The sequence below is a fragment of the Schistosoma haematobium genome, chromosome 2 (genome assembly GCF_000699445.3).
Source record: "Schistosoma haematobium chromosome 2, whole genome shotgun sequence".
In the NCBI taxonomy this organism is placed as follows: Eukaryota; Metazoa; Platyhelminthes; class Trematoda; order Strigeidida; family Schistosomatidae; genus Schistosoma; species Schistosoma haematobium.
In genome coordinates, this window is record NC_067197.1 from 39958271 (window position 1) to 39983582 (window position 25312).

At 32.5% G+C, this 25312-nt stretch overlaps 1 protein-coding gene across 2 annotated transcripts; it reads right to left on the bottom strand.

The window, feature by feature from the left end:
- Window positions 1-12072: 12072 nt before the first annotated feature.
- On the bottom strand, window positions 12073-24103 carry MS3_00006943 (uncharacterized protein; the record flags this gene model as incomplete). Of its 2 annotated transcripts, none has more annotated exons than XM_051215181.1 (6): window positions 12073-12297; window positions 13669-13816; window positions 16532-16629; window positions 20197-20352; window positions 22302-22395; window positions 23603-23707. In XM_051215181.1, the coding sequence occupies 5 exons, from the start codon at window positions 22393-22395 to the stop codon at window positions 12203-12205; spliced, it is 591 nt and encodes a 196-aa protein (XP_051068373.1). The 2 variants fall into 2 exon arrangements, with proteins under 2 accessions (XP_051068373.1, XP_012797142.2); XM_012941688.3 differs by lacking the exon at window positions 23603-23707 and adding an exon at window positions 24086-24103 and having other exon boundaries at window positions 12203-12297.
- Window positions 24104-25312: the final 1209 nt, after the last annotated feature.

The window sequence follows — 25312 nt, forward strand, 5'->3', positions numbered from 1 at the left end:
CCAAATGACAAGCCGCAAATAGGATGTAACACGCTTTCTGCAATCCACTACTAGCCAACATTAAAGCTTAATAAAATTTTATGACGTGATGGAAACACTGAGACAATTTGCTCAGAATACACATATGCTAGTAGAGTATAATAGATCACAGTCCTTAACCTCAACAACGAGGGAATAAAAACCCTTACAAATAAGATAATTATAAAGTTTTCATATATAATATGGGTAGCATTATATTCCAACGTGAATGGTTATATAAATTAATTTCCTTCCAGTGTTTATCACTATTATTCGCACTTCACATAAAGAGAAGGACAAGTTACTTACTTTATTTTCTCATTTTCTATATTCTACACCCATTTAATTTTTCAATCATTGTATAAAACTGACTACTGACTACTACTATAATAAAAGTATTTATGTATTATTAAATGAAGAGTTTAATAGGCAATTTATCGAAATCAATTACTCTCTAACAATATTCTCTAGTTTTTGATTGAGATCATAAACCGATTATTGTTAGACCACCATTGAAAACCTGGAAGCATTGGACGACTGTCTTGTCCTATTATGGGACTCCTCAGCAGTGAGCATCCACGATCCCGCCCACAGGATTCGAACCCAGGGTTCTCGGTTTCGAACATGGTCTAGAGGTTAAGCGTTCGCGCGTTCGCATTTTTTTAATCTAACATCAATCAGCTCATGATCTCAATGAAAAACTTAATAATCTTTATAACATCATACTGAATATTTTCTGGTAATTGATTATCTCAATCATAAATAAACTGTTCCTAACAAATTTATCTCTTTAATAGATTAAGAAAAATTCAACTTAAGTATTTGGGTCAGATTAAATCATTATTGTTTTCTATGGAAGAAATAAGAAAGAAATCCTAATTCATTTAAAGTAGATTATCAATAATCCTATACAATTCAATGTGTATCCATTTGTCCCGACCATTAGTTATTAAATGATTATCAATAGGAATATTATTGTTAAGTTTATAGTTCAAAATGATTAAAACAATGAAGGACAAGTATCAATGTTCAAGAATGTTTTTTTAAAAAATAACTACGTTAAGATTGGATTATGTTCCTTATAGTGGCTATCAAGAAAATCCAGAATGTTTATTTTGTTTTAGTTGTAATCTATCATTATTATTATTATTATTATTATTATTATTATTATTATTATTATTATGAATGGCTTTATTCAATACTTTATTTATGGTACTGTTATATCCTAGCAAAGGTTAAATTACGGGTAACTTCAGAGACCTAATGGACTAAGATTACCTATATATTCTTATGGTATAACTATTCAATAATTAGATTATGTATATTTATATTTCCCTTATTATAACCTTCGTTTTGACCTATAATTTATTATTGTACGATTTACTGTTCTTAAGTTATAGTCAGTTTATTAATTACTGTCTCCCACGTTCATAGCCACATTTTGGCTTTATTATGTTTAAATGTTATTTCCTATTTTATGGAGCTTCGCGGTCTGTTTGGCTGGTATATAAACCAGGTATGTTTGAAACAAATGATTCGCATAGTGGAGGCTGTTATTGGCATTCTGGACTCAGTTGGATGGACTAGGCGAGCAATGGACCAATAGGACGCTAGACTGATCAGACCGGTTGAACCTCATTGGTTTTAGTACAGTATAAGAGCGAATAAGTCGTATTTTGATTGACGAATAGATTACTTGATAACTAGAGGGTCATAAAGTCACAACATGTACAATATAGAATTCTCAGCACAAAGTATTTCAACAAGTTCCCTTTTCTTATTTCTTGATCGATCACGGCGAGAAATATTGAATGATCGCTAGTTAGATGTCAGCAGTTCAGAAGTCGACATTTGAATAATGTTCATCCTTTTCAATGCATATTGCCAATCACCATGATGCCTCTGATTGTACTTTTTTATAAGTTGTACAGGGAAAGCACGTAAACATTTCATAAACCCGTCTGAATAGGCTATGCGATTAATAGATATAATGATATGTTAATACAAAACAAAAACAGTTAACTTGTTGAAAGATCTAGATGACAGGAACAGGTAACGAAAAGATTCAAGCAGGATCATCTGACTACAGTTATATATTAGTATTCATATTAGGATTCGAATCCATTAATTTTTATTTAAAATATTGAAGTGTTACTGAGTTATGATGATTACCAGTTTGTCGAATATGTACAATAGGTTTAGATTTATTTTGACATGTAACAAATGCAAATTTCAATATTCGAATCTAAAAAAAAATAACAAGACAACTTCAAATGTTTCAAGAATACAATTTGAATAACAAATAAACAACCTTGATACTTTGTATCAGGGGATTTATGGAACATACTGATTCAGTGAAGATTTAAGTAAATCAACTAGGGAAGATAAACGGCTAAACTGTTGGAGTGATCCAGTAAATTTCTTGCAAAAGACGAGAAAGCATCAGGAAACACTAAGAAGCGTTTCATCCAATCAGCGTTCACTTGAAGTTTTAGCCAAAAATATCAAGGGAGTGAAACGTCACATATAGAGGTTCTGGTTGGTTGATTGCTATACTGCTACTATGTTTAGTAGCATTCCAGAATCTTTCGTGCAACCCAAGGACATTTAAAGATATTATAAAAACCCTATATTTTCTGTGTTAAAACGAACCTTGGAGTAAAGTACTTCTCGCATACTTTGCGTCTTCTCTCTCGTTGTTCAGGTCGCTGTATAGTTCTAGCTTTGGGATAACAGAATAGCTTAGGAAACGAATATAGCATTCAGTTTGCAAGACTTATCATAAACTGATTAGTAGTGTAAAGTGAATAACACAAATAAAGTGTAAGATCTTGATCATCAAAATACAACAGATTTAAATGAACATAACTAAATGTCATGAATATTCAAGTCACTTGTATACAATTAAGATGGTCAATTATCTGATTGAGAAATAAAAATTTCTTAACATCAATACACACAAATGTTCACAAACAAATTTCGGCGGTTAACCAGTATTATGTCAAAGAGTCCATGAGATCAATGAAGATTGGTCAAACTCATTCATGAGGATCAAAATGGAGAACTGTTATGGCCCAAAGCCGCCAATCAGAAGCAGCGAATTGTCGATCGAACCAAGGACGTGAAAAACATGCGAGCAACCTAGAGTCCTGATTGGTCCTGCTTTTCGCCTAACCCAGCCAGTTAAGTCCAGAACACCAGTCTCAGCCTCTGCAATATGAATCATTATATTTCAAACATACTGAGTTTATATACCAATCAAACAGACCACATCGTACCATAAAATCGGAAACAACATTTGTACAAGATTTAGCCAAATGTAACTGTGAATGTGGGGAGATAGTAATTGATGGACAGGGCATAACTCAAGAATGTTAAATCGTATAATAATAATTCATAGGTCAAAATAAAGCTTATAATAAGAGGAACACGAATATGAATAGTTTAGTTATTTAACAATTATACGATAAAAATATACGTATAGTATTGGTCCATCAATAGATCCCCAAAGTTGCCATTTATCATGTCTCTCGGGACCTAACAAGAACAAAACAAATTCTTCTTATTGTTAATGAATAGTAAATGTTAACGATAGAGTTATAACCTGAAATGATTGCAGTAAGAAACATAGATCATTGAACAGACACTCAGTGGTCTAAAATATATCGTATTTTAGTAAGAGCAGTGAATATCCATGATTCGATTACTGTTAAAGTCATAGCTATGAAGTGTTGGAGAGTTCCAATCTCTAGGATTGGACAGTTGTTCTGAGATCTTTAATTTTCTTTGCTCCTATTAATATCAACAATCAACCCTCTTATCTCAATATATGTTAATCGCTAAAGTTACTTATAGCATAAACATTGATATATTTATCTGATAAACAATTCACAATCATACTATTTTAGGTGTATATTTTGTGCACAAAATACAGTTTATAAATCCCTCCAGTAAATATACTTTCAGTCAGAAGGTTAATGATTCTATTTACTGAAATTCTATTTCAATCATGTTCTAGTCATAAATTACAAAAACCAAACAAACAAATGATCCAATCGATCATCTCTAGTCACTTGGATAATTTGTATCCAATTGAATTTGCAGTCACAATAATGTCAATTATAAAATCAATGAAAATAAAACCTTCATTTATCAAAAGTTTCACCTTAATTTAATATATGACAACATCGCGCACAATTGACATAAAAGTAAGAAACTGAAATTAACGGCTTTTGATTGTTATAGTTATGTGTGTGTGTGTGTGTAATTCATGGTATCAATCAATCACTTTGTTTTCTTAACTATCAATTGATGTATCTTATCTTTTAATTTCTTTTAAATAACCCATCATTCCATTGTTAGTCAGTCATAAGCGATATAGAACCTCAAGTATATGTCTAACCGTTCAAGATATTACACTATTCAACAACTGCCTATCGTAGATGACAAACTTAAACTGAATATGTAAACTGTTTATGAACATTAGCGTATAGAGATAAACGACTAATGAAGTGGTAGCTTTACGATTAAAGTGACCAACTTTCATACCCAGACCTCATATATTTCAGTTTGAATGCCCAGACAGTTTCAATACTAGTTCTTACACAAAAAACTGTTACTCAATTTCCATTACATGAAATCTGTATTAGTTTAACCGGTTTCATTATATTTAAATTATCCCTTACCTAAACTGGTGTACAAATGAAAGTAGTAAGTTATTAAATGAATAGATTTTATTATATTTAAGTCAAAGATGATTGAAAGTTAAATGTTGCATTGAAAGATATTTAATTAGCATCATATTTGGTACTAGGAAACTATGGTTTAGATGATCTAATTAAAAAGACAAACATCAATAAGAAGTTATTGGACTCTCAAAATAAATCAAAATGATTTATGAACATGCTACTTTTACTTAACCATTTTACAGTCAGATTTATGTACATTGGATTGACTAGTAATAAACATCAATTAATTATCCAATTAAGCGTCTATAACCAATAGATCTAATTGGTAGACTAAATTATATAATAACACCTCCTTAGAAGGTAACTACATATTACAGCTGATTTTAAAAAAACTAAAAAAACAATTTTATGTAATTTAATGGTGTAAATCATGAGTCAATAAAAGCTAGACCATCATGGAAAACCTGGAAGCACTGGATGGTCGTTTCGTCCTAGTATGAAACTTCTCATCAGTACGCATTCAGGTTTTCCATAATGGTCTAGCTTAAAATTGACTCATGAATTCAACTATTAAAGTACTACGATCTCCACAAAACCGCTTTCTGACAATTTTATGTTTTACTCACACTTTGATCAATTATACATTTTCTAACTGTTATATCCGATGAAGATTGAATTATGAGTAACTATTTGTAGACTGTTATTATATATATGAATTCTTATTGTGTAAGTGTATAAGTAACTGGATTAGATATATATGGATATTCCTTTTACCATAAGCTTTTATTTGACCTATTGGTCACTATTATACGACTTACTATTCTTGAGATATTCCCAATTTATTAGTTACAGTCTCTTACAATCACAGCCACTTTTTTGGCTTGATTTCGTATAATTGTTATTTTCTATTTTATGGTTTGATGAGGTTTGGTTTGCTTGTATACAAACTAAATATTTCTGAAGTATATGATTCACATAACGGGGACTAATATTAGTGTTCTGGACTGAATCGGCTGGATTAGGTGAGAAGCTACTTTCTCAGTGGACTGACTAATAAGACTCAAAGTTGATTTTAGGCTGCACGTACTAGTTTATGCATCATTGATCTAGTCAGTAAGTCAGTGTTCTAATTGACGAATTGGCCACATGATAACAGGCTATAAGGGCATAACACTAATTATATTATTAGGATGTTGTAGTATACTCCAAAAATTATGTTAAAATCTTGAAAACATTTCATGTGTTGCTACCATTGAACTATAATTTTATATTTCAGTTTCAGTTTGGAAAGGACAGGGGGCTTGATGGCCTGTGTTAGTCCTGGCTATGGTGGTCTCTCAGTTGATCCAACTTTCTTTTGAAAGAATCGACGGATGGAGCCTCAACCACGTGCTGAGGTAATGAATTCCACTCTTTGATGATTCGATGAGAAAGTCGATAGTCAGCTGACAAGTAATTTGTTCTCCGCTTGTGAACTTTTTTAGAGTGTCCTCATAAATTCTCTGTTTTGGAAGATAAGAAAAATGAGGGCATATCAGGTGCAAATTTATGACTAAGCAATTTGGAAACTGTAATCAAGTCGCCTTTAATTCTACGATATGATAACGGGAAAAAGTTTAGCTTGGCCAGTCGAGGATCATACAGAAGCTTCGTTATTCCGGGAATCAGCTTAGTTGCTGTTCTGTGAACCTTTTCCAGAAGCTCACTGTCTTTTTTTAAGCAGAGGCTAGCCGCTTGTATGCAGTACTCAAGTTTAGGACGTACGAACACTGTATACAAGGTCAAAAACGTTTTAGCGTCGACATGACTAAAAGCCTTACCTATTGACCATAAGGTTCTAAAACCTTTGGCCGCTATCGCACGACAGTGCGCAGTAGTCTTTAAGTCTCGGCTAACGATGACTCGTGAGTCATTATGTGTCTGGACGACAGGTAGTTCAGTGTTATTCATCGTGTATGTATCTGTACCTTGATGGCCGATGTGCATCACAACACACTTGGAAGTATTTATCGGCAACTGCCAGGTTTGAGACCATTCAGATAACTTCTTCAGGTCATTCTGGGTTTCTAAGCTATCATCCTTACATCGTATCGTTCTCCATATCTTGACATTGTCAGCATATAACAAGACCGATGATGATAGGAGACGAGGAAGGTCATTTATATACAAGAGGAATAGCACTGGCCCCAAAACTGTACCCTGGGGCGCTCCACCAAGCACAGTTTCCCAGCTAGATAACTTTGAGTTCATTGATTTGTTTATTTGTTTGTTTATTTGAACGTGGTTTTTTCATACTTCAAACTAATTGTCTCTATTTAACATTTCCAGTAGTTTGGTTTAGTGAGTTGAATCTAATCATAGAGTGAGATTTGATCTGGTAGTCTCACACTTTGAAATACTCCGATACCATAGTATAGATCAAAAGTTCAAAAACAATGTCATATACATACGAGATTCCACTATACTGTAGTTGTATTCAATGTAAAACTGTATTTTATGAAAGGTTTGATTTATCCTGTTGTTATTATTCTTGACTGAATTTTAATTCATTTTAATTAACATATGTGCATCCTGTGTTAATTGTCTTAATATTGTAATATAATGGCTAACAATGAAATCCGAGAAGCGCATTTCGTCATGTTCGGGATTCCACAGCTATATGAATCTGGATCTCAGTCTTAATGTTCAGACTGAGACTTAAAGTCAGTCGTGTTCGATTTATATGCAAATTATGTCATATCCTGAGTTATTGAGTTCAAATTGCAATTTACTTGTACAACGGGTGTGCTATTTATAGGGAGGTTTAAGTTTGTAGTGTCAGTCATTATTTTAAGCCCATATATCTTATATTCTAGTTTTCGAACATTCCATTTTATTCATTCTACTTGAGTCATATTTTGACCTTGTCAATTATTCACTTATCAGTCTTGACTGTTTTTATATATGAGCGTATATATGTGTACACTTCATATCCCATGATTCATCACATGTCTGTAGTTTATTTTGTCTGTCTATAAATATTGAGTAACGCTTGATTAAAATGGAGTTGGCTTCTCAGCCATCTTCCATACGTGTCATTTTGCTTTGCTCTGTTTCATTCGCTCCATGTACGAAATATATGTATTCTCAAGTCAATTCTCGTTATTCGACTTATTTAATTCCGTTATTGGATAATGCGATTTAAGTCGACGATGATATACGAGAATAGGTGATAGCAAACATTCGTACGCTCTAAATGGAGTCGAGAACTACGGGCCGCTAAAAGTTATCCTATTGTTGATCAGTTCTGAATAGGTTGAACCAAGCTTCATGTATTGGATTGCCACAGCCTATCTATTTATATTTCATAAGAATAAAGCATTTTATTCAAAGCATATTACAGTGATGTTATTATAAATGTTACACCTTTAATTTATTACGCAGATAGTAAAGTAAAAATTGCAATCAAGGAGGAGAGTTACATCATATAGGTTTGGTTTTTTTAGTATATTTTCATTTTGATAATATCATTTGTAACGAGTGAGTTTCAGTTCTGTTTTGTATCAACTGTAAACCATTATCCTGAATAGTGACACTTAGGCTGTGACAAACTACTATCCATCAACTTGAGAAATAAGGTGACCATTCGCTTATAATATCAAATAAGTGGAGTTGAAAACTATGTAATTACGAAGCTTAAGTGATAGTTTTAGATGAGGAAATCCAACCATGTCTAAAGTAAAACAAGTACTTTTCAATGGGATTGAACTTTATTGTGTTTTATCAGGATTTAGTTGAAACAATTAGTTACAACAACTGAATAATAACTAGGTAGTCAAAAACTCACTCACTATTGGATCTAAATCTCCCGAGCTCGATCTATCAAAATATTGTAGATACACATTAATGACGAACTTCATGTCTAGTTTCAACTGCATCCTTACAGGAGTAAGTATATTTCTTTCAATTTCATTAAGTTTTGCCATCACTACTTGGATACGTTTGTACCCTTTTATTTACTATTACTTACTTACTTACTTACTTACACCTGTTAACCCCAATCGAACATAGACCGCCGACCACCATTCTCGAACCCACTCTGTCCTCTGCCTTCCTTTCTAGTTCTATCTAATTATTGTTCATTCCTCTCATATCTGTCTCCATTTCTCGACGTAGTGTGTTCTTTGGTCTTCCTCTTCTCCTTCGGCCTTTAGGATTCTATGTGAGGATTTGCCTTATGACACTGTTGGGTGCTTTCCTCAATGTATGTCCTATCCAATTCCAGTGCTTCTTCCTGATTTCTTCTGATGTTGGGATCTGATTTGTTCCCTCCCATAGTAGATTGTTGCTAACAGTGTCTGACCAACGGATCCGAAGTATTTGATGTAGACAACTATTAATAAACACTTGCATCTTCTGGATGATGCCTTTCGTGGTTCTCCAAGTTTCCACTTCTTACAGTAGAACCGTATTGACATTTGTAGTGAAAATCCTGACCTTGGAGTTGGTTGAGAATTGTTTTGAGTTTCAAATGTCCTTTAGTTGTGAATATAATGCTCTTCTTTTGCCAATCCGTGCCTTCATATCTGCATCAGATCCACCGTGTTCATCAATGATGCTGCCCAAATATATGGAGGTTTTTACGTCTTCCTAATCTTCTCCGTCAAGTGTGATTCGATTGTTGCATGCTGTGTTGTATCGGAGAATTTCGCTTTTACCTTTGTATATGTTAAGACTTACTGCTGCTACACTGGTTGTCTTCTCTTGCATTTGTTGTTGCGATTGTGATAGGAGGTCCAGATCATCTGCGAAGTTTTGATCGTCCGGTGGCATCTTAGCTGTCCATTGTATCCCATTCTTCCCACAGATGTTGACGTCTTCATGATCCAGTCGATCACCATGCGAAAGAGGAAAGTTGAGAGTAAGCAACCTTGCCTGACAGCGGTCTCTACTTAGAACTAATCTACCAGCTGTCCTTCATGCACGATTTTTCAGTTTAATCCATCATAGGAATTCCATATGATCTTCTCAGTCATGCCATAGTGTTGTCCCGTTCATGCTATCAAATTCTTTCTTGTAGTCAATGAAGTTTATTTGCTATAATCAACCAAAATACTGTAAAAAAAAAGTATTTTGAGTGTTTTAAACAAATAATATGTAAACACAATAAATGATTTGTATTTTAACAGCAATAATTTCATTCAATATTTAGTTTTGTATTCTTATTAAAAAGAACTATCTAAGAAGAAGCGGTTTTCTATACTCACTCACTTCAAATTCTTGGATTGTTGATAACACTTTTAAAGTCAATAATATCATGAAATGCTAGTGTTTACATACATCACCCTTCATTCTACCTTGTTTCAATTTAGTTCCCAGTTAAACTTACATTTAATGAATACTCATAAAGTTTCCATTTAATTCAAACACTTGATCGTTTTAATTTGAAAACAAATTAATTAAGTGATGATGATTGATGATGATAAAAAAAAGTTTCCCAATAAACTAAAACGATAAGACTGTAGGAATATTTTAGCCTACAGCTATCATTTGACCTTGGGTAAGCAGTGTGAACATAAATGTTTGTGTGTATACGATTGCTATGGAAAAAAACTGATGGTATGTTGCTCTGTAAAATGAAACATCATATTATTGATGAACTTATGTATCATAAAAAATAGGTCACTATTATTTCAGATGATAACATATGGTGGACAGCAAAGTTCTTAAGTGTCTGATCATGATATATTGGCTAGTTTTAGTCGAATTTAGATCTTGGTTATATCACATACAACCAAAACAGTCCCCAATGGTTAGAGGGAGTTGACACGAAACTTTAATTGGTCTGGGTTTTGTCATAGTTACCATTCATTAACAAGGTGTATCTACAGCACCAAAGAAATTGTCGCATCCATTAGAATTTTGAGGCATTGCCGATGATCTGTTGATGCCTCGGCTTTTATGTTGTTTACAGTTGATTGACTAATCGAATTCTGTCGACCAGATGGGGTTCAAAACATTGTATTGTTAAAGAGTATTATCCCACTTACTGTGATCGCTTCCTTAGATTAACGGTACCTTAAACAGAAAAGTTGTGCTACAAATTAATGTCATATAACCATAAAATGATACCACAGAAGTGAAGTTTTTGAACCGTATGCACCACCATGCCATTTTCAACTTAGTACTCAAACCTGTGCACATGTATTTTTTACTAAACATTTTAGGCTACTTATTAGTAGTGTGATTTTCAAAGTAGTATTTAGTGGAATGAAATTTTAAAAAATCTTTCAGTCCACTGGTATGTAGGCTTCTTATGATGAACGTATATATGACTTCAGATTATAACTAGAGATATCTAAGCCAAATTAGTTGGCTATCACCAGCGAATATCTTCATGGATGGTGTTATCTAGTGAGTTGTATCATGTGAATTAACAAGTATACAGCAGACAACTATGATTATTTCGGTTCTATTCATCGTAGATTATTTTGAAACCTTAATTCTTTTCTTAAAGTCAACATCCAAAACAGTTTTTTTTCAAATTTTTCGGGTCACTACTTCAACAATATGACGACTAAAATTCGTACAGTTGGTTGGGGTCTTGTTCTAATTTGATGTAGACGCGGTAAATTTTGAATCAGTTTGATAACAGTTAACATTTTCCAAGAGTAATGCAGTTCATTAAAAAATGTTAACTGTATACAGAAACATAAATATAATATCTTTTATATTGTGTCAACTGAAGGTTGAAAAATAATCTTATCACTAGACAGCGATTCTTCTCATTTAAGTACACTAAAATCTGACCACATTTCTGTAAAAATCGTTTCGTCTTCCGAGATAATCGAGCAGATTTATTGTTGAAGTATGTAAATTTATGGTAACTGCATTCTCTGAATTAGATGATTTAGTTGTGAAGATTTTTTATATGCTTAAATAACATTGTCGGTACAAACTTCTGGTAGAGGGGAGTCATGAAGTTTTCTCTACAACTGACTAGCAGCATGCTTTGTCGATTTTGAATATGATTGGTTGTTTTTGACACTTGTCTTATTAGGACTGATTGGAAAGCAGGTCTATAATCTTTACTTCCTTCGTTAAGGTTAACACTTTCCTAATTTAACACCTTATTTTTTATTATATTATTTATGTGCTGTCTTTTTAAGGTGATTAGTTGTACAATGAAATAGCCTTTATTGAGGCAGTAAAACTTCCCACACCAAAGACAAACCACCCCTCCACTTAACACACAGGTATGTGTCGAAAGCTATTCAAATATTTCTTCCCGGATACTTTTCAATCACAAATGAGTCTTACTTTTCATAGAGTTAATCCTCAACATGTACCCCAATTAATCTATGAGCATATCATAAGATGAACAATATACAAGTGTAATCATAAAATATATTTCAATATTGAATACACGTAACATAGATCTAATCATTCTTCAACATTTTATAAGTTCTTGAAAAAGTAAACCATTACGGTTTATAAACTGTTAGTTAAAAAATTAATCATTTTCTAGCACTCCTCTTTTTACCTGTTCCTGCAGATCTCGCTTTCTTTGATTGTGGACGTGGATAAGCATCGACTAGCTTTTTGACAAAATCTTTGATATAATATGTAAAACAAAAAACTTCGTATATATATTAAATCTTTAGAATAACGTCGAATATGTGCACTTCATTGATTTAAACAAAACGAAAATATTATTCAATGTCTTATGCACTACGCTGGCGGCCTGCATGAATATCTGAGTTACCTGTTACTACCTTCTAGATATTTAAACAAGTTATCTGTTTCTTTGTTTGATTTAGCAGATCATTATGTCAATTGATTGCATAATCTATTCAGGTGTGTTTGTGAAAAGTTTACGACCTTTCGCTGTAAAAGTTTCAAAAATTTACAGTCGGAGACATTGTGATGACTTGTAATATGCATTAAAAAGAATGAATATCATTCAGACGTCGACTTCTGAACTGCTAATATCTAACTGGAAATCGCTCATTATTCATCTTCAATATCGATCAAGAAATAAGAAACAGAAACTCACTGAGATACTTTGTGCTGAGAATTCTATATTGTACCAAAAATATAATATTAAATAAAGCCACTAATAATAATAGGTTCATTTTTGTCATGGTATTATTGATTTTAGCATTATGTGGTAAGAGGTTTTACTTAATAGACATTTTATTTCAAATTATCCGAGCTCTTAAAATGATCGTTCAGTTTAAACAATGTCCGTCATAATAATAATACCAATAATAGTCTAAAGGTTACGGTCATATCATTCCCATTTGAATGAATATGTTATCAAACGGTTTTTGCGAAAATCTGACGAATTGCATTAGTAATTTTATTGATTCAGCTGATTTACTGATTATAGATGAACCAATAATACTAACAAGATTGTTTACTTGTTTTGTTATAGCCTCTGATAATTGATCTGATTATAGTTTTCTGTCTTCTCTAGTACAAGCCCACTTCAAGGCCTAAAAGCGTTAGGTTCAGTCCCTGCAGAAGTCACAGATCAGTACATCAGAGAAGTTCATTACTAGCACGAAATAGTTGTCCAATAATTTCTAATTTTCTGTGGTTCTCTAAGTACAGTCAGTCTGTGGTTTAAACAACGGGATCTATTTTCTAATTAAGTAATATGGTCGTCAACTCCTCCTGGAGGCCCTCTGGGGCTACTGCCGGTCCCAAGCCTGGATAAAGGAGGAGGGTCGGGTATAGGGTCAATGACCCCATCCCGTAGAAAACTAACTCGCTGAAAAAACGCTAACCAGAAAATTGGTCATCAGATTATCGTGTCCATCTTATTCAACACTAATGTTTCTAGAAAGTTCACATTGATTAGGATAATCTTGTGCAAATTCTATGTATAATCAATCCTAAAAAATTTTCAGTAAAGACCAACAGTTTAATGATGTCTTCCTTTCGCTACCTCAATACCCACTTCCTCCAAATCACATACCATCATAAGGCCATTTGCCATCTGTTCCAGGTGCAGCTTCTTTAAAAAATTCATTACACTCCTTATCTGTAAAACAGTCACCGACAGTTAACAGCATTGTTTTCATTGGTTCTGTATCCACGACACCAGATTCATTTTTATCAAAGAACTAGTAAAATATTTGTAAGAAAAGTCAAAATAAGGTAAAGTTGATGAGAATGTTATGTATTCAAATGGAGTAAGTAAAGTGAAATCACGTTTTACTGAATATACTACTTACCATCAATAAGTACTATTCCTGGAATTGTTATTTTCTATAGAATGACATTCAGTGTTGATATTAATCTGAAAAAATGTTAGCTAGATAGTGCTATAAGTTTACTTAGCCTTGGTTAGACGTTTTTTAAAAGTGCACTTCCACAAAGTTCACTTGGGATAGAAGTGATAACATTCAGGTAACAGCAGCGAGTACGACGAACTGAGAATTAGTAATTTTGTCAGAGTAAAAAGTTCGACACTAAACAGTTAATTCATATTAGTTAAGTGTTGTTTATTACTGTGCATCCAGTAAAAAACATATCATCAAAATGTCCCAGTGAACAAATCAATATTATTCCATGGTATTTCATTATGGCTACTTAATGTTATCAATGAGTACATGTTCTCACTTCTCCTCATTTGACCGATCTCATAGGCCACAGTGTTTATTGAAGATTACTTAGTATAATCATCTTCGCAGTAATTATTGATTGAAATATTTAGCAGAGGAAAATAATTGTCAAATTGTGTTGTGCCTTGCCTACGCCAGAGAATAACAAATCCAATTCCACAGTATTTACCTAATGATTGCTGTAGACACAAGAATGTATACAGTAATCCACCTTTACGCCAATCAACAGACAGTCTATTTTGCGAGAGAATTAATGCAACCTGCAACAATATTGTGACTTTAGGAAGCTTATTGATTTTTCAAGGCTTATTATCAGTTGTCCAATCTTAATATTGTAGAAATATCATTACATAACTTCGTTAATCTATGTATGAACGAATTTGTCCACCCTAAAGCTTCCTCACTGAATGTTCCTTAGACTACTATCCTCAAAGTTCATTGTCACCTTCAAAATCTACACTGATAAACTCATTGAAGAAAAACTGTGATTAAGAAAAGTCATGCGTAAAAATCGCCATATATTTTAGTATTCTTTTTAAAACAGCTTATTATTATTTATTGAATCACTAATGAAATGATTTCATCATTACTAGTCTGCTACAAACCATGTAAATTGAAATTGAACGGATTAACTGGAGGCCAGATGGAATATTTGAGCTACCTGTTCCTTTCATCTAGATATTTTAACAAGTTACCTGTTTTTGTTTGTTTTAACATATCATTATGTCTACTAATTGCATAACCTATTCAGGCGTGTTTATAAAATGTTTACAACCTTTCGCTGTACAACTTACAAAAAAGTACAATCAGAGACATCGTGGTAGTTGGAAATATGTACTTAAAAGGATCAACATTATTCAGATATCGATTACTGAACTGTTGACATCTAACCAGAGACCACTCGCCGTGATCGATCAAGAAATAAGAAAAGGGAACTTGTTAGAATACCTTGTGCTGAGAATTCTATATTGTACCATAAATATAATATTGAATAAAGCCATTAACAATAATAATAATACATATAGAGTAATGAGCAAATGTCAAGTCTAACATTATCATATTTTACTTTGTGATGACAAAAGGAATTCTTCCTAATAAATTTAAACAATCTGAATACCTAAATAAAAATATTTCTATTGTATATTTAATGTGAAAAAGTATTAAAGACGTTCATTTTCATGGAGTTTTGTTCTATGAGCTGGATGGTTTATTCGTGGAGCTTTCATTGTTCTTCAGAACGACATTATCAGCAAAAACTTCATGTAGAAGTTTGTAGAAGAACAACGATGAAAACGCCACGATCAAACCATCCAGCTCAGAGAATAAAACTCCATCAAAATCATTCACCTGAGCTACAAATCTTCTACACCAGCTCAAGACGTTTATTTTAAAATTTTATGAGAAAATTCGAAAGTGGTTTCTTTAATTTTGATTGGCTCGTCTCTAAAAGGTTACTTTCACTGATCCTACTTTTTCAAACTACCATTTAGAATACTAGGAAATATAAATGAGTTATTCCAAGCACATTTTAATATTTAAACTTATAGTATAGTGAACGAGAACATAAATGGGGACAATCGAATGTATCTGAACACAAAATTACAGAAAATCTTAGTAAATTCTAAGACCTATACAGTAAATACTTCATTTGGAAATATCAATCAGTCGTCTCAGACTTTACTGTTCCTTTATTTACACAGCAATCATTCATTGTTCTCATTCCCTTTTCTTCGATCTTTCTAACTTTCTACTGTCAGATATTTCACAGTCCATAGGTGATACATACTACTTATATCTGTGGATATCAGTAGCACATACCACAATAATTCACATAATTCTATATTATACAATATACAACCTCATAATAGATTACAATTTAAACATTTTAATATATAAATCACTGCCATTTTGATACAAGACTAATTAACAGATCTGTAGTGTATTAACGTGTCATTCATAACAATTATTGAGTACAAAATAGTTATACAAATAGGACAATGAACAAAAACAACTGTTCGATTGATCTATATTTGGAATGTACACAAAACTATTGAAATATCCTATTAAATATTACCTCGATTTGTATTAATTATCATTAACTGACATTGGATAGTAATTATCACACATAGTCAGAAACTAGCCCAATTTATCTAGAGACTAATCATAATGAAACCTGGTTGTTGTTGTTGTTGTTGATTTATGATAATAACTCACCAGAAATGCATTATTCAATTGATTCAATCTTTCCTCTCTTGTATAGGAATATGTTTGAATTATTTCAGTAAATTGATCCAAATCTATAGCAATACTTTCTATAAATTGAAAGAGGAAGTATGAACGTTACAAATGCCGTGATGAAAATCCACTCATTATTTAAGTTGAAAAAGGATTATTATTAATTCTGTCAAAGTGTGTGAAATGTAAGTTCAAAAACAAATGAACAATGATCTGTTTAAGGAACGATCCTTGATGAGACTATAATTTATAGACGATCTTTGAGCAACATCAACATGACCTTGGAATGTCCACCTACTTACTAAGGTTAAATGATGGTTATAGATTAGTGTAAAGAATTAGGATTAGGATCTACAGTTGAACGTTAGGATTAGGAATTAGATTTGATGTTTTCATTACGAAATGACATCAGCTATAATGTCAAAATGATGTTTAACCAAATGAGTGAATGAATTTCGCGCCAAAATTCAAGACCTGCTGTCTTAAATATGATTGGTTCGTCAATAATTATAGTCTCACCCTATGTTTCGTGTTAACAGCAGTTAATCAACGTCCAAAATAAGAACTAAGAGTACACAAATATGAAAGTTGTTGCTATCAGACAAAGATTCAAGGAATGTAAGAAAAACAACTGAGAATGACTTACAAGTGCTGAGGGAAAGTAATTATAGTGAGAAATGCGATGAATTTTACAATATGTTCAGAAATAATTATAAACAGAACTGTTTACTGAATATTAACAAGTAATCTAAAGCAATACACACAAAAAAATTTGAATGAGAAAAGAACAAGGACAGGGTATGAAAACCGACTTAACACTGATTCTAAACACTGTTCGTGATTCAAATAAGCGCAATGGGGAAATAGTTATGATTTAATTAAACTAATAGTAATGTGTTGGTTGGTCGGAGTCAGTTTGAAAGAAGCCTGGATCAAAGTTTCGTGCTAGCTCCCACTGGTCACCAACGGGTATCTGCAGTCCTCAGGGCACTGATGCCTCAGGTAGGATTAGAGTCTAAATTGTTGAGTGTTGCAGCTTGAGATGTTAACAGTGAGATACTTGGGTTGGTACTGAGTTTACATCAGCGATAAAGAGTAGATAAATATGATAGTGATTGCTACTCATCAAACACTATAAATATAACAATCCTACAGGTCAGCACGGAACCAATAACCCCATGGAAACGTCTTAGACTGTGAAACTGAAGAATCTAAGTCGGAATCTTAATGATAGAGTCAATCCACTGAAAACTGGAGATGTGTTTTGTTGACAAGTACAAAGTAGAACAAAATGTAAGGCCCTGTCGATTGCCATTAATCACATAATACTGATCAACATTTATGATCACCCTTTGATGCTAAATGTCGAAATGATGGATCATCTTTTCAATCCAGTTATATGCTATTAATGATACTGAATTTTTCTCACAGCAAATGCATTAACTACAAAGTTCTCATTATTACTATAAACAACATTATCCAAGCTGATTGCAAATAAAAGTTGAATTTTCCTTCGTTTTCACAAATGTAAATTCAGTTTACCTTGAGATACTTGTTATTGCTTGTCATTAGCGGCGTTGCATTTATGTACATAGACATTGTGTTGAGTTCATCTCCAAAGAATTAATTGGATGATTTCTGATTCATTTAGTGAAGAAATTGAGTCTATATTGACATACTTTTAAATACTTTTGTGTGAAATGAGTGTTATCTTTTTAGCCGTCAGTAAAACTTTAGTTTAAAAACTATTCATCAAACGTGTTTCAGTTTTCTTAATCATTTAATACCCCTAGTAAGTCCTAATAGATCACATTCTGTTGCTAGGTCATATCGTATTTCAGATATCCAATTTTGAGCTGGCTTACCTTAAGTGAGCAGTTTATTCGCCTGATGAAGGTTACCACTTCATATCATGATCTGGATTAATCCAATAACTTATATACATATTCAACCTGATTTAAGCAATCTGGCTTCCTACATCCTTTTAGTCTCTTTCTCTGGTTAAGCAAATGTTTAGGATGTGTATACAAATAAATAAATCGGACGGGAAAATATAAAATTATTCTACAGAAATGATGTCTATTTATATTCAATAAAACTGTCTTCCGACTAAGCTGGTAACCTTGAAAATCTCATAACTTTGATGTTCACTTAAATGCATATCCGGAATTCAACTTTTACCTAACATTTTATGCATAATAGACATACTAACAGTTTGTTATAAACTATAGTTCAGTGTTTCAATTACTGAATTTTTGTCATATTGAATATTTATTATGATTAATCTTTAACTATACAACTGAAAATGAGTGCATAATTTGGTGGAAGATTAGACAGTTTTTAAATGAACCAACTTCTCATCTAGTTATCAGAAGGGGTTTTGTGGAGATTTTTAGAAATTTCACTGATTTAAATCATGAGTCAATTGAAGCTAGACCACCATGGGAAACCTGGAAACACTGGACCGGCTGTTTCGTCCTAGTACGAGAGTCCTCAGCAGTGCGCATCCATGATCCCGCACCCCGCGAGATTCGGACCCAGGACCTATCAGTTTCGCGCCAGGCGCTTAACCAACTAGATCACTGAGTCGGCATACAACGGTGTTAATGTCTAACTTCAACCAATCCACGAGGTTGCGCCACCGTACACCATTGTCTTCAATTAGTTACTAACTCACAACAGATCTGGTTGTTTAATTTTACTTATTCATGTGAAATAGATCTTCCATAATATGATTTTCATTTTAGATGTATTAAATCAAACCACATAATTCACACAGCACCAAGGTCATACACAGTAAGTTAGCTATAATTGCAACCGAGCTATCATAGATAAGTGGATCAATTGTTCAGCCAAGACCTATCGATTACATGTTCCTGATCAAGTTAGTCTGGGTGATTTTGTATTGTGTTTGAATATTTTGCTTTATAATTAGACTGCATTTTCTCCTTCAGTCTACTTCAGACTTTACAAACATTAAGAATTTGCTTAGTAGGTGAGTCAGATCATAGATTATAAAGACTTTTTTGGAATAAAATCTATAGTTAAGGGTTTATTATTACATATCGTCAGTATGATTGAACTTATCTGTTATAACATGTTTGGTATCTGATCTAGAATTGTGGAGACAACTTTTTACAGATATGTCAAAAAATATTTTCTGTGTTTAGTTTTCTTCACAGTGCACTATAGTGCGGCGTTACATACTTGGACATAACAACTATCCACTGCTACCTGATCTTCAAATGTTTCACAGTCAATATTAATGAGTGACAAGAAATAACTGATGACTATCAATAAACAATATTATTATTATTATTATTATTGTTATTATCAATGTTATTATTATTTAATACCATTTTCAACAAACATCTTGTATGCATCTTCATGTAATTTAGGAAAGATCATTGTTGATGCTGAAGACTGATTGCTGATTATTCTTACTCAAACATATGTGCGTCCAGTGAGGTTGACTTTGAATAGTCATTATGTTACAAGTCTTTATAAAATAAATGAAATGCGATCATTTGCGGAATCCAGGATGTCATATTTTGAATACCAGGACTCGAATCCAGTACTTTTATCATTAATAAAACTTATTAATTCATACTTTTCCTCTGTTACACCTAATTAGAAAAGCTTACCTGGTCCAATCCCTTCCATATCTTCAGGTGTATAATCAGAATAGATTTTATCCAAAGTAGCTGAAGTAGGACATTGATTAAGCATTTGTAAACAACGACATATTTGATTTAAAGTGACTTTTCGACTTTTTGCCGAAGAAAGTGAATCATAAATACCTATAATTACATACAAAAGAAAATTAAGATCAATATTGAATGGAAGAGATCTATGTCTTTGTAGCCTATATTAAAATTACCTGATTCTGAATAGACATTAAAATCAAAGAAAAATTAAACATGATTGAATAGTTGGTTCTCTTTTGTCTCAGTTCGTGTAGCTTCCTTAGCTAAATACATCTACAGATTTGAAAAAAAACTCTGTGAAATTTGCAGTAGTTATCAAGCTGAAATTAATTTGTGATGTAAGGTATCATCGAAGAGAATTAGTTTGAAGAAAGCTCTTCCCAGTGATATACAGATATATCAAACCATGAATTACCTTAAGAATCTGTACATTTCGATAGGACTATTAATCACTATTTAGTGTTAGTTGGAGAAAAATCAAACATCCAGGGAGCATTGGATAACTCTGTCTTATATTATATTAAGAAATGTGTTTCACTACACTATGTACACATATATGATCGGATGTAGACACTCAAGTATCGTGGCTAGTACAATAAAGTTGTATTCTTGTTCCTTCCCGTTAACAATAAATCCGTCAACTCTATTACTTCGTATTTGTTACACGATTACTAAACCATAAAAGTCCTCACATTTTCAAACATCTAACTAGCACATTAGAAAGTAAAATGAGTAATCACAATTACACTTTATTATTCAAACTCGTAAATCATGTGATTATATGCACATAATATAAGGTCATAATACAACACCATTTGTATATCCTGATAGATACGCATAACTGGACCATTTCTGATACGAAGCTGATCAACTGATTTTGGTTAGTTGGCTTATAATTTACGAATGGCAGAAGATAACACCAGTAATTATGGGGTCGAAAGAAAGCCTACAAATAGACCTATATATAAGAATATCATTAAAAATCATTATTAAGTTAGACAATCATTATTATTACTATTATCACTATTATTATTATTATTATTATTATTGTTATTGTTATCATTATTAAATGGTGTACCAAAAGCTGTTGTTTATAATTTAACCAAATCTTAGTTATTCCACATAGCTTATAGTAATTCACCTTTACAAAATGACATTGGCTAACAAACTATTCTTAGTTTGAGACTTAAGAACAGTGCTTACTCACATCTCCTTAGGTAGCCAAACTTAGATCATTTCAAACCAACCGTGAGCATAATGCTTTTAGATCACTTAGTCAGAATTCAAGGAAATAAATATTCAACTGCAACGAATTCAGAAAAATACAATAGTATTCAATCAACATCGATTACAGTGATGGTCTCACTCTAAACATGATTGAACGCCAACAGTCACGAAATTCTGATTAAAATTTTGTGAACCCATTACAAAGCAAAATAATGAGTAGATCCGCACTAATGTGAAATACTTGAATAATCTCCTTGTTTCTTCGGCGTTTCTCAAGAAGATCACGAGTCTCGATTCAGACAAATTTTCTGGTGAAAATTTATTTTATTTCCTTCTAATTTCAGAAAATAGAATTGACTGAATTAATAATTCGACATATTCACAAGTAAATTGCAATGTAGTATTTACCTATCAAAATTAGATTCATGTGTGTGGAATTTTAGACCGGAATAATTAGAACATCTTTTAGAAGTGAGCTGAGACATACTTTCTTGTTATCTAAGTAGATCAGAAACTAGTATGTTAATCAATGATTAATGGGTGATATTCGTCACTCATTGATCTCAGTTGCAGTAAAATTTAAAACCAGGGAATACTGGACACCTGTTCTATGGTAGTAGGGGACCCCTTAGCAGTCAATGGAATCCCACTACCCCATCAGGGATCAAGCCCAGAACCCTCTAATTTTGATGAGAAAATAACGAAACTATTCCAAATAACTCGACCATTAAATAAACAATACCAGATTCTAAAGATGTTGTAGGACAGAAGTGTTTTACTGTTCAGCTCTAAATGGATTTTCATTAGTCACATACTTTTAATAACACTTTCTTTTAGAATTTGACTATCCTGTCTGCTAACTGGTTGTGCTATTTCATCTTTTGTTTCTCTCTCATCTGAAGGATCCATCTGAAAATGTAAAGAGTAAACAAAAAATTCGATAACACAATTAGCTTTTGCGGATTATTCAATTTAAGCATAATTTACATTATGAAATAATCTAAGGTAAACAATCATTGAAAACCACGGACCATTGGTCAATTACTTCGTGTTATTATGGTATATTACAACGTTTAAACTAAATTAAGTCATTTTTATTTGTGATATGAACCGTTAAATATCACTTCATCAGAAGACGTGGAAGTCTTAATTTCGATTCCCTGATAGATGATGAATGTGAGCAGCTATGGATTCTTCTATTGATGAAGTCAAGAGCACTCAGCATCGAGGAGTTCCATGCTAGGATAAATGAATATTCTATTGTTCTCTGATTTACAATAGAATTTCAACTAAGATTAATCTCTGACGAATATCATTCATAAATATCATGAATTATTTAGATTTTGATTCAATCCATAATAATGCAATATTCTATTTAAATGACATAGATATCAACATTTGACTATTTTCGAATTTACCTAATATAAACCAGTTAAATCTCTTTCTTTTCAAATTCCTCTACTTTTATTCTACTTTCATATAACCAGCTTCTTGTTGGATATATATATATATATATATATATATATATATATATATATATATATATATATATGGATAATGTTGTCATAGAACAATAAACTTTAGTATTCAATAAATTGTTCAATGTCCAATTAAGCGAATTAACTACGTTTTTAAGCAACTCAGGTAATATTGAACGTGTTTTTCTAGATTATTTTACCCAAATATATTTTAACGATTATAAAAATATCAGAAGGGGATTTTGTGGATATCATAGTAATTTCAGTGGTTGAGATCATGAGTCAATTGAAGCTAGACCACCATTGAAAACCTGGAAGCACTGAACGACCGTTTCGTCCTATTGTGGGTCTCCTCAGCAGTGCACATCCACGATAATAATAAACATCTTCAGTTAAAATGAAATCAGTTAACTGTTTACCTATCATTACAAAATCTCCTCCTGGAGCTCCTCTGAGGTTACTGACGCTCCTAAGCCCGGATAAAGGAGGAGGGTAGGGAATAGGGTTAGCGACCCCATCCCGTAGAAAACTAACTCGCTAGTCAGAAAAAACGCTATCAACCAATTAAAAGTACTGAATAAATTGTCCTATTTCCTTTACCAATAAATCATCTAAACAAATAGTAATGATATTCTTACTTTCAATTGAAATATATTTACCAAAATTATTCCTGTTAAGTATCATAAAATGGATATAAGAATATTAAACAATAACAACTTAACAACACATTCTCAAATATCTACATACCAAAATCAAATATTTTAATTTAAATCCGTTCTTTTCTATTCATGACCTAATCATTTCAACACTGATTGGTCAGTTAGTTAGTTAGTACAATACTGAACAGTAGAGATTTGTTTTCACTCTAAGACTATTTGAGAAGTTTTATCTGATTAGAGGAAATGAGATTAATCCAGTGATGAATAGATAAAAAAGATATGTGCTAAAAATAAATACAAATATAGAATAGTTTTTTTTATCCGGTTGTCAAGGTATTCAATGTATATTCAACTACATACACTCAAACAAATATACTTGGGCATACACAACACAAAAAGCCAGTTACTATAGTTACATATAATAAGAAATTTCTCTTCAAGAAAACATATATATGTACTTACCTGTGTTGTTTGGATCATGAAAATTGTTGTTCAAATTGTGAAACAAAAATAATAATCCTTCAAGAATGAAATAACTTCACCCATTTACTGATTTCTATTTTATTTATTTAAAGTACCTTCTTATGTATGATGAAGTCTTAAGTTGATGAAATAGATAATTTATTTTCAATGGGTTAATAATTAATAGCCAATGATTGAAAAGTGTATGAAGTAGTGTATTACAGGCTTAAGTACTTTTCATTTAAAAATGACTATTACATAATATATATAAATATAATAAAGTACTAATCCATTATTTATTGTAATAAAAGTACACGTTGATAAAAAGTTATTCAAATGATAAGTATCACAACTGATTGATCACTGGGTGGTGATTAATGTCATATGTGTCAAGTCCTTATTTAGTGCAGATCGAATGCTACCGACCATGTTGCAATGTGGCCACCAGTCTAGGTGACTCGACACTGAGTGCACTATATATTGAGATTAGATGGTGGTTGGAGGTAGTCGACAGGAAACCCTGGACCCGGGTTCCGTGTTACTTGACATTCGTCAGCAAGGTGTACCTGTAATCTTGAGGGCTGTGATGCTCTCTGACGGATTCGATCCCGTGTCACCCAGCTTCACAGTCAGAGACGTTACCACTGAGTTATCCGGGCTGCGACTGACCTCCTATAGGACTGAGATGTAATCGATTTCATGTGTGTCAAGTCAAGTGTCAAATGGATTTCCTGCCAAAATCCGATATCCGTTATCTTATATCTGATTGGTTCGTCCATAAATGATAGTCTCGTCTAAAAACCTTCTAATCTCATAAAAGAACTATTGAATTACTATTGAATAATCCATAGTTTTAACATAAAAAAGTAAGCAATATTATATAACATTAATCAAGTTTAATTAATGAGTTAACTACACTTTGAATGTAATTTCAATTAACTAAAAGAAAACATGGTGATGTAAACCAAAGTACGTATTTCTATCATAATTGTTTGCATGTTCTAAAGTCTTTACGTATCATATTTCGAAACAGTAGAAATTTAATCTTATTCTATATTCAGATAGCCTTAAATCGATGAAATAAGATTTAACTTATCAATACGGAGGGAATTAAAGTTTACTTTTCTGTTTCTTTGTTAACTCTTGCTTCCGCCATGGAGCACCAGTTCCCTCAAGATTACAGGTACACCTTGCTGACGAGTGCCAAGTAGCACGAAACCCGGGCCC